This window comes from Branchiostoma belcheri, unplaced genomic scaffold (genome assembly GCF_001625305.1).
Source record: "Branchiostoma belcheri isolate BF01 breed outbred unplaced genomic scaffold, Haploidv18h27 scaffold121, whole genome shotgun sequence".
NCBI lineage: Eukaryota > Metazoa > Chordata > Leptocardii > Amphioxiformes > Branchiostomatidae > Branchiostoma > Branchiostoma belcheri.
This window is the reverse complement of record NW_017802614.1, coordinates 473,861-483,408: the sequence shown is the minus strand read 5'-3', so window position 1 is coordinate 483,408 and position 9,548 is coordinate 473,861. Positions and strand designations below refer to the sequence as shown.

The 9,548-nt window shown below is 39.5% G+C and overlaps 1 protein-coding gene across 1 annotated transcript in view; it reads left to right on the top strand.

Moving 5' to 3' along the window:
• LOC109463081 (integrin beta-1-A-like) overlaps nt 1-8,849 on the top strand; it is a 9,518-nt gene extending 669 nt beyond the window's left edge. The window contains exons 2-21 of the mRNA XM_019759794.1: nt 1,171-1,244; nt 1,553-1,626; nt 2,238-2,342; nt 2,503-2,587; nt 2,778-2,909; nt 3,049-3,145; nt 3,248-3,434; nt 3,571-3,735; nt 3,976-4,083; nt 4,329-4,418; nt 4,560-4,691; nt 4,932-5,081; nt 5,394-5,467; nt 5,587-5,813; nt 5,961-6,070; nt 6,459-6,551; nt 6,736-6,865; nt 7,231-7,353; nt 7,705-7,871; nt 7,986-8,849. Coding sequence (XP_019615353.1) covers nt 1,171-1,244; nt 1,553-1,626; nt 2,238-2,342; nt 2,503-2,587; nt 2,778-2,909; nt 3,049-3,145; nt 3,248-3,434; nt 3,571-3,735; nt 3,976-4,083; nt 4,329-4,418; nt 4,560-4,691; nt 4,932-5,081; nt 5,394-5,467; nt 5,587-5,813; nt 5,961-6,070; nt 6,459-6,551; nt 6,736-6,865; nt 7,231-7,353; nt 7,705-7,871; nt 7,986-8,075 — 2,413 coding nt within the window. The 3' untranslated portion in view covers nt 8,076-8,849. The remainder of the gene's footprint in view (nt 1-1,170; nt 1,245-1,552; nt 1,627-2,237; nt 2,343-2,502; nt 2,588-2,777; nt 2,910-3,048; nt 3,146-3,247; nt 3,435-3,570; nt 3,736-3,975; nt 4,084-4,328; nt 4,419-4,559; nt 4,692-4,931; nt 5,082-5,393; nt 5,468-5,586; nt 5,814-5,960; nt 6,071-6,458; nt 6,552-6,735; nt 6,866-7,230; nt 7,354-7,704; nt 7,872-7,985) is intronic.
• Nucleotides 8,850-9,548: the final 699 nt, after the last annotated feature.

The window sequence follows — 9,548 nt, the reverse complement described above, 5'->3', positions numbered from 1 at the left end:
TTTTTGTTTGTTTTGTTTTGTTTTGTTTTGTTTTGTTTTTGTTTTGTTTTGTTTTGTTTTGTTTTGTTTTGTTTTGTTTTGTTTTGTTTTGTTTTGTTTTGTTTTGTTTTGTTTTGTTTTGTTTTGTTTTGTTTTGTTTTGTTTCGTTTTGTTTTGATCAGTACGCAAATCACGTCATTACGTAGATATTTCACGAGATCTGCCTCCATACGTACTGTATATGTTCTAAATGGTATCAGGTTAGAAATTCATGATAGCTCTATGGGCGTCATACCGAATTCTGCTATATTGCTTGCCAATCTACAATAATTTACAAAAATGCCGCCCGACATTTAACTTAAGGTTCTTTCGTAGACTCTGTATAACTATGACAACCTATGCGATTAAAAAAATCAATTCCCTCGTCAGCCAGGGTCACCGTGTGCAACAGATGTCAAAATCGATGTACATGCATAATTTAGGAGGAGAGGAAAAAGGACTTGTGACCATAAATACATTACGCCATGCATATTACATTACGATTTAAGGTTGAGTCAGTCCAGAAGTATTTCGATGACAATGACAGGCGGTAGTCTCAGGCGTGTATCCGGGTGGTTATGTCGGTATTACGGGTCATCAGTCTGACCTTCGCATATCGTCGCTCATATTTGTCTGCTAGGTTTAGTGTAAAGAGATCTTAAGTAGTTACCATATGTTTAAAAATTAGGCATAGAGAAAGATGTTATGGTTGTTTTAATTCCCAGAAATTTGCTTTCTTAATCTCAAAATTGGAAATTTTGATATTGTGAATCTCATTGCAGAAGCAACTGTCATATGTTTTCCAAATTTTCCTACTAGATTCAGTCTCTTATGTATTACCAATAAACCTTCGTTATATGACGTGTGGTTATAAAAAATATTGAACATATAGATATACAAAAAGGGCCTGATCACATTTTATTTTAATGCATGCATAGTACATGTACATGTCTCTGTACACGTTCCTCTTTCCGAACATAAACATTCCCAGCATATGAAAGTGCAAAAGTTTTCTATTCATTTCCTGTGCAAAGGAGGCTTGTCACCAGCTTTAGTTGTCGTCTGTGCTATCGGCTTTGCAGTACGTTTTTTTTCATTCACGACTAAATAATACGGTCTTGGTACAATGTTTGCAATTTTTGTACTTCACAGCAAAAGAGAATCTGGCTCTGGTCGCTTGGGTATATTGCTGTGCCTTCTCGTCTTGGCATCATTGGGGAAAAGTGGTGAGTAGCTATAGAATATACTTCCACAACATGTAATTAAGATCATGTACAACAAGAATAAAGGCCCTGTGCAACATATCTAGTATAGAACATTTCATATTACGCTAGTTTTTTTTTTTTCATACAGAAAGCCAATACGTGTAAAACGAATCTTGACCACAGGAAGGTGTGCCACCCATATATTCTTTTCCTAATGTATTTAAAGTAATGCAAAAATATATTTAAGCGCAACAAAAGCATAGAAAATAAATCTTAAACCGGTTTCAAAACGAATTAAAAATCTTAAGTTGCTTATTCGTCGATTTCAGATCAAGAATGCTCCGCTCCAACATGCGCCGACTGTCTCCGCCAAGGTCCGACATGCGGGTGGTGTGCGGAGGAGGTGAGTCGTCTTCACCCGTATGTCGGTATGAGAGCCTCCCGCTGAACGACTAGTCTGGGAGCACACCGACATTTCTACCTTTCCCAGATCAGATCCTAACACTAACACATCTAGTAGACTGTTACACATTGTCACAAATGAGAGGACAGATTGTGGCCAAAAGCTAAATTGTTGACATTTTCTTTCGTCTGCTTCTTTACTCTGCAGAATTAACTTAATTTTCAAAGTTGATTTCCTAGCAATTTCATTGAATAGTGATACAAAACCATCCCATCATCTCGCATGGAAAAGTTAACTGTAGTACGTACCGAAGAACATTAGTAAATAAATGGTTTTCAGCATCATGGACAAAATAGGTCATGAATGCATGTATGGTTTTCAGTACCATGGACAGGATCATGAGCAATGCAGTAGCCACTGGTAGATATACATAGAGGTTTCGTCATTGTTTTAAAGCGTCCTTTTCGTGAAGACGTTTTGATCAAACAAATCCACATCGACTGAACCAAACTTTGTTGATCTGAAAGAGATGCCTACAATAATAATTCACTTTTTCATGAAAACTTATGCCTACATCCGTTTCTTTGATACAATTCTCCATCATCTTTCAGGGTTACCAAGGACCACGCTGTGACCTCGTCACTACACATAAGAAGAACGCTTGTCTGTCAACCAAGATACAGAATCCAACCACAGAGGGACCAACAAAAACCAAGGCAACAGATTTTGGAACTATTGTCTTTTTGAGAGAAGTTTAGTTTATGTCATGGACTTAGACTGGATAAAAACAGAAGTAAAAATGAGCACATGCCAGGGTTTAGTCACTGTAACTTGGCACTGTACGTTTTCTATAAAGTTGATTTTGTCTTGTCTCAGGATCTGCCCCTGAGCTCAACAGCACAAAGTGGAGACAACATTATCCAGGTCAGGCCACAGGAGGTCGGCTTAAAAATGAGGAAAGGTACATCGAACATTATTTTGACACAACCGCAGCCTGCAATACTCAAAATTACATTTTCCATTATGTATATGATTGTCGTTATCCACCTCTAAATCACATATTGATCATGTCATTGTGTTACTATAGATATGACCACGCATGGACTGTTGCTAACCTGGCTATGTCATACTCTCTCCTTCTACCCCGGCAGGTGACACTGCTCAGCTGACCATGCAGGTTCGGCAGGTGGAAGACTACCCCCTGGACCTGTACTATCTCATGGACATGTCATTCAGTATGAAAGACGATGTTTCCAAACTGGTCGACATTAACTCAGAACTAAGTAAGTACATAAAATAACATCAAAGATATGCTTCCTTTATGATTGTCTGTGTTTGGGATAACTTGTGTGGTAGGTGATGATGCCGTTGAGCCATATGTCCAGCATAATAATCAACGTTTTGCTTTTATTTTACTGACAGTTCGTGAGATGAAGAGTCTAACAAACAACTTCCGTGTTGGCCTGGGCATATTCTTAGACAAGACTGTGCTGCCAATGGTGAACACTAACAAGGATCGGTGAGGCATAGTTTCAGCATTGAAATGATCTTAGATTAGTAAGATGTTTACATCGATTTTTTAATACTGAGAAGGATTTAAATACCTTTCTCTTGCCACTAGCCTACAAGACCCCTGTCCCAACCCAGCCACACAGTGTGCTCCAGTTTTCGGTTTCCGCCATCTTCTGGACCTGACCGATGATGCAGACGCCTTGAGAAGAACGCTGCCAAACCCTGAGGACGTTTCTGCTAACAGAGACGTCACCGAGGGAGGCCTTGAGGCCCTTCTCCAGGTTGCCATATGCAAAGTAAGTCAACAGTCTTGAGAGATTGCACTACTGTGTACTTCTGAAACTAGGAGGTAACATTCACGAGCAAATTTCTCTTCCCATCAATATTGATGATAGGACATTATTATACCGGTTGTTGTCTGCTTTCTTCCAGGAAAAGATTGGCTGGCGTGACAAGGCCACCAAAATGGTGCTGTATGCCTCTGATGAGGGCTTCAAAATGGCAGGTGATGGGAGACTGGCTGCCATCTTACCCCCGAATGATGGGGCGTGCCATTTGAGTTCAGTAAATCGAGAGTACACGGCACTGAACAACCAGGTGATTGAATTGTTTAGCCTGGGTACCATCCTACTTGTATGCCGGGGCTCCCACACTCGCATCCCTAAGAAGTAGGGAAGCGAGTATGGGAGCCCCGGCATACAAGTAGGATGGTACCCAGGCTATGAATTGTTATCATATATACGAAAACAATCAGGTAACGAGCATGTGCAGAAATAACATGTCTTCTTACTTAGTTTTCACTCTTCAGAAATTGATGATAATTCGTCTTTCCCACAGGACTATCCATCAGTGGGACAACTTGTCAGGGTTTTGAGGGAACAGAAAATTCAACCCATTTTTGCCGTTACTGAGTTTCAGGCAAAAAATCAACTCAAGGTGTACAAGGTAAAGACTGTCTTGATAAAAAAAACATTTTTAGCATTTTAATGAAAGTCATGACGTAGGCAAAAGTCTTATCTTCTCTAATGTTATATATTCTTTATGTCATAAACTACTTTCTAAAAACCCATTCAACATCTTTTTCATTATCCCAAATATTCACCAGCTGAAAAAGCATTCTGGTTGAAGATATGATGTTAACCCACTTACCTAAGAACTTACTGACAATTTTTTCTACTGTACCTCCTCAGCAACTGTCAAACCAATTCGACAAGGCACGCTCAGCAGAGCTAGCTGATGACTCGTCCAATATTGTGGACCTGGTTACAAATGCATACAAGGTGAGATCACTTCTTCTAGGAATGCTAAGTATGCTTGCTTATATACAAAATCGTTGTAGGTGAAACTGACAACTTATTACCAATGTATTGATGTCTAAAATAGATTAATTTTTAATGTATTTTTTTGCTCCACCGATGTAGGAATTGAGGTCGGAAGTGAAGCTGCAGCCTGTCAACCTCCCACCGGAAGTTGACATCACTATAACACCTGTGTGTCCAAGTGGGACCGTAGAGGGGGAAAACTCATGCATGGACCTTCAAGTTGGAGACACAGTAAGACCACGTTTCATTGAATGTATCCTCAAAATTGTAATAAAAACAAATTGCCAGCTTCTTCATTCAAATAAAGTTAGTTGCAGGTTAACCCAGTCATCTTTTGTGGGGACAGTCCTATGGTCCAAAGATGATGTTATTTTTCACTGCTCCTTATACCCATTTATGGCCTTGTAAAGCTAAGGAGAAAGTTCCAAAAGAAAAATTCTGTTCCACTCATTCAGAACAAATTTTTTGCAGGCAGAGTTTGCCATCGACGTGAAAGTCAAAGACTGTCCAAGACAGGGCCAAAGCAACCTTGCCACATTTAGTCTGGACCCAGTGGGCTTTGGTGATGAACTCAAGGTCAACTTGGAATTCCTCTGTAGCTGTGAGTGTGAGGCATTGGCGGTAAGTTGCATGAGTATGTTATTTGTTGCACAAACACGTACGTTTTGGGGGGTGTCTCATCTAATCTGTAACATCAACATAAGTGGATAATTCGGTACTCAACAAAATATAATTCTTTAACGCTCAGAGCAATTACTGCAAAGTTAATAAGTTCTGCGGCTGATTGCAATCCATTAGGCTCTCTTACACTAAATTGTTCTTTTACAATGCCTTGTACGAGTAGTATTCAGGACTCCTCATACAATCTCGTAACAGAAAAGATTTGTCCTCTACTGTAGAGTGATAACATCCATATTTTTTCACCTTCATCAGGTGCAGGCAAGCCCCAAATGTTCCTCTGGAAACGGCACCCTGCAGTGTGGCATCTGTGTGTGTGACCAGGGCAGGTATGTGCAGGTTTATCATATTTACCTTGGGTTGATATAGGTTTTAAACTTCGAACTTGAGTTGAAAAATTATAGTCCTCAGAGTAAACATCCTGATTCTTTGTTTTTCACCTCCCCAGATATGGTTCAAAGTGTGAGTGTAGCGCTGACTCGATAGAAGGTGCTGTGGACGTGACTGCAAGCTGCAAGGCAAACAACAGCAACACGCTGTGCTCCGGGCGGGGCGTGTGCATCTGTGGACAGTGTTCCTGTAGCGACAGGCCGGACCCTAATGAGGAGGTGTACGGACAATTCTGCGAGTGTGATAACTTCTCTTGTGACCGCTACCAGGGGATGGTTTGTGGAGGTACATGTAGAAATTATCTTGCTGATGCGATTATCTGAAATTATAAGAATGAACATTTTATAACTAGCACACTTTTCATAACATTTTACGAATCAAGCTATCCGCGGATACTCTGCTAACATACAATAAAATCATGATTTCTGACAGGTCCGGATCGAGGTACGTGTGAGTGTGGCACGTGTCGCTGTAATGACGGCTGGAGTGGAAATGCCTGTCAGTGCTCCAAACGGGAGGACACGTGTAAGGCAGCGGATGGGGTGAGTCCTCCAAGTGTAAAACAAACGTTGTGTGGAAGATTGTATCCTCAGAGAAGCAGTATATACTGAGGAGTGAGGAACAATTTCTTTGGACGCATGTTTTCAGGGTGGCAGATATATACAGTACGACCTGACAGGATTATGGTAGAACATGCTAACATTTTACCACATTAATAGCTGTTTTAGATGTGCCTACCAATTCATTCATTTGACAGTATAACGCTTTATTGTGTTTATCCAGTATTGTAACCAAATTCAATGTTTTTAACAAATTCAATATTAAATTAGTCGTATGTGCCATCTGTGAGATTCAGCTGGCTGTCATCATTACAGTATGACCTGGTCCGTCCAGACAATAAGACTTGATTTGATTTGATTTTCTCTTCAGCGAATATGTAACGGCCAGGGCAAATGTGTCTGTGGGAGGTGCGAATGTTACAAGAGCAGTCCGTACTCCGGCCCAACCTGTGAAACTTGTCCGGTAAGTTCACATCCTGTTTTGCAAGACACAATGTGAGTGAGTGCAGTACATGTACCTCTTATGATATCCTGCATAGAGGCTCATTTATCGCGGCAAAATTCAATTCTTGGTATAGTCTAATAAGTTTTCGAGCTTGATAAAGCACGATGTTACACTAAGCACATTTTGTTTCCTGAACTTGAAGGCTTGTCCTGGGCAGTGTGCCCTCAACAAGGATTGTGTGCAGTGCCAAGCGTTCCAGTCAGGAGCGCTGTCACCCCCAGAATGCCAACGGAGATGTAACTTTAATTCCACAATAGTCGATACTTTCCCCGGTACGTGTTCAATTTTTCATGGTACACAACATTATAACATTATTAACATTAATTGCAACAATCAAATATGCTTCTTCATTTGTCAAACTGTCATTATGTCTGTCAGTGTAAACTTGGTAATGGCTTGTTCTCTCCAAAATACAATAATTTCAACACAGTGTTCAAAGTAATTTGCATAATAATTTTGAAACCTTCCTGGGCTCAATACTTGAAACTAAAAAAAACGACAATGATTTTTTCTACATCAGAAGGAAATAATATTGATACTAGTATTTGAAATTCTGAAGTGTTTCATTTGCACGATGAACAGATAGTACTCGTACTAGTGCAGACCTTACATTAGAGGATTATATTTCTGATTTCAGAGAGCAGCCCAATTCCCCAAGAGACATGCCGTTTTATTGACGACGACGATGGCTGCTTTTTCACCTTCAAGTACGGGAGGGGAGAAGACAACATGTTGGTGGTTACAGTACAGAGAGACAAAGGTGGGGCTTGTGCAATATTGTATTCGTTCTTTCTTTCTTTCTTTATTCTTTTTTTCAGGCATCCATGGCCGATATAAATAAAAGAAAACATACAAATAGACATATACATAATACCAACAGTTAAAGATATGACTATGAGTACAGACGGACCCAGGTATTGCGGAAGAATTCTATCAATTCGTTTCTCAAATTACTTTACAATATTAGTACGCTTCATAGAGCTTGACAAATGTGGGAAAGAGTTTACTTGGTATTTGATATCTTTTTTACAAGTGTTATTGCAATAACTCCTTAGTAAGTCAATTTGGGACTTTAATTTCAAACCTTGTATTCCCTGTTTCCTCCCTCCAGAATGTCCACAAGGTGCTCCTATCATTCCCATTGTGCTGGGCATCGTGGGGGGCATCGTTCTGATTGGTCTGATCCTTGTCATCATCTGGCGTGTGGCGATCCACATATACGACACAAAAGCGTTTATGGAGTTTGAGAAGGAAAGACAAAAAGTGCAATTCACTACAGTAAGTTGTTTTTTTTTACGTTACTTTTATTTGTGACAATTGTGAATTTTTTATTGTACTTTTGATGGATAAAAGATGAGGATACATACATTACCCCTTCTTATGTTCTTGTAGGATGTGAATCCTCTCTACGTAACCAACACCACCAAGTTCATCAACCCAACCTTCCACCAGGCACAGCCTGCTCATGAGGAATATGACTGATGGGATGGACTTAATTTTGTGAAGTGCCACCTAGTGACAAGAGTAGGAAGCGTCGGATCGCTTATCTTCTTTCCATACATCCATTTTGTCGGACAATAGTAACTTTAAACAGATGGAAATAATGTGGACTAGATAGCACTAATGTTCTTTTTTGTATTCTACCAAACTGATTATTAGCATAAAGTAAACTCTGTACCATATAACCAACCTGTTATATATTGAACATAATGACCATCCTAGAAGACTTTTCGTTGGCTAATTTATTACAATTGCAGTATGTTTGTTTTATATGTAACATTAGAGTGACAGTGCCATCTGGTGAAGTGGTGCCAAAAGCTTGTGTTACCACTACTGCTTCCTATGAGTGTGATATGGGATGCTGCTGGTCATTTCAGCCTGTTCGGCCAGGACAAGGCTACGGTTCAGGTCACAACAGAAGTCATTTGTAATGAGTCATAGATATGATTAAAGTAACAGCTTTGTAGCACGTATATGTAGAACAAAGATTTAGCTGTGTTAATGAGATATGACAATTAACTGTTTCTGTGCTGTCTGCATTTAACCAAGTTCATTTTAGATTCTATACGGATAGATGTATAATGTTATCTCTCTCTTTGGTTATACATACTAACGTTAGCATTATGTTTATCATCTAACTCATAAGTAGTGCCGATGTTACTGTTTTTTTTATTTTGTCATTTTTTCAATGTGTCACTTTTTAGTACTATTATTTACAGAAGTCAAATCATTCAGAAATAAATAAAATGAAAGTTTTGGAACTGCATCGATCACTGCGTCATCCTGATATATCATACCCAGCTGCATGGCGTTTTTAAACCAATAAAATTCATGCGGACAACAGAAAAGCATACAGACAGTAGGCCTAGGAATCTTAGCATACAGTTTTGACCGCCGTCAACACGTATTCAGCACCAAGGACAGGGGTAAGAATAGGACTAACAGTTTTCTTGAGTCATTCAGCACCAATTACAGGGATACAGATTTTGCTTGTTCGTTTCTGCTCAGTAAATATTGTTTGAATGTGAAAGTTCTAGAAGAAACAAGCTAGTTGTCCGCACGGCGCGGTTTAATAGTGACGTCTAACGGCTAAATAAGATAAACATGTACATTAGATTGACCCGCTCTAACCATGATACACGAACCGTGATTATCAAGCTGACACGTAGATTCTATTTCAATCAATCAATTAATGTCCCTTAATTTCCTGTAAAGATTTTTACTCTTTTATTCAGCCTATCCTGTATGCAAGACAAACTTTGTTGTAGTGAAAGGCTTTGTCGTTAAACGAGCCTCGTTAAGTTACAGAACGCCGAGCCGACACGGTTCAATAGAGACACTGTAGGGCTGATGGAAGTATCGTAAACGGAGCTCTTTCAAACTTCTTCATGGGGTTCCTGGTTACTCAAATAAAAATCATAGAGCAGAGTTGTAAGACCCTTGTAAGTTGTAATC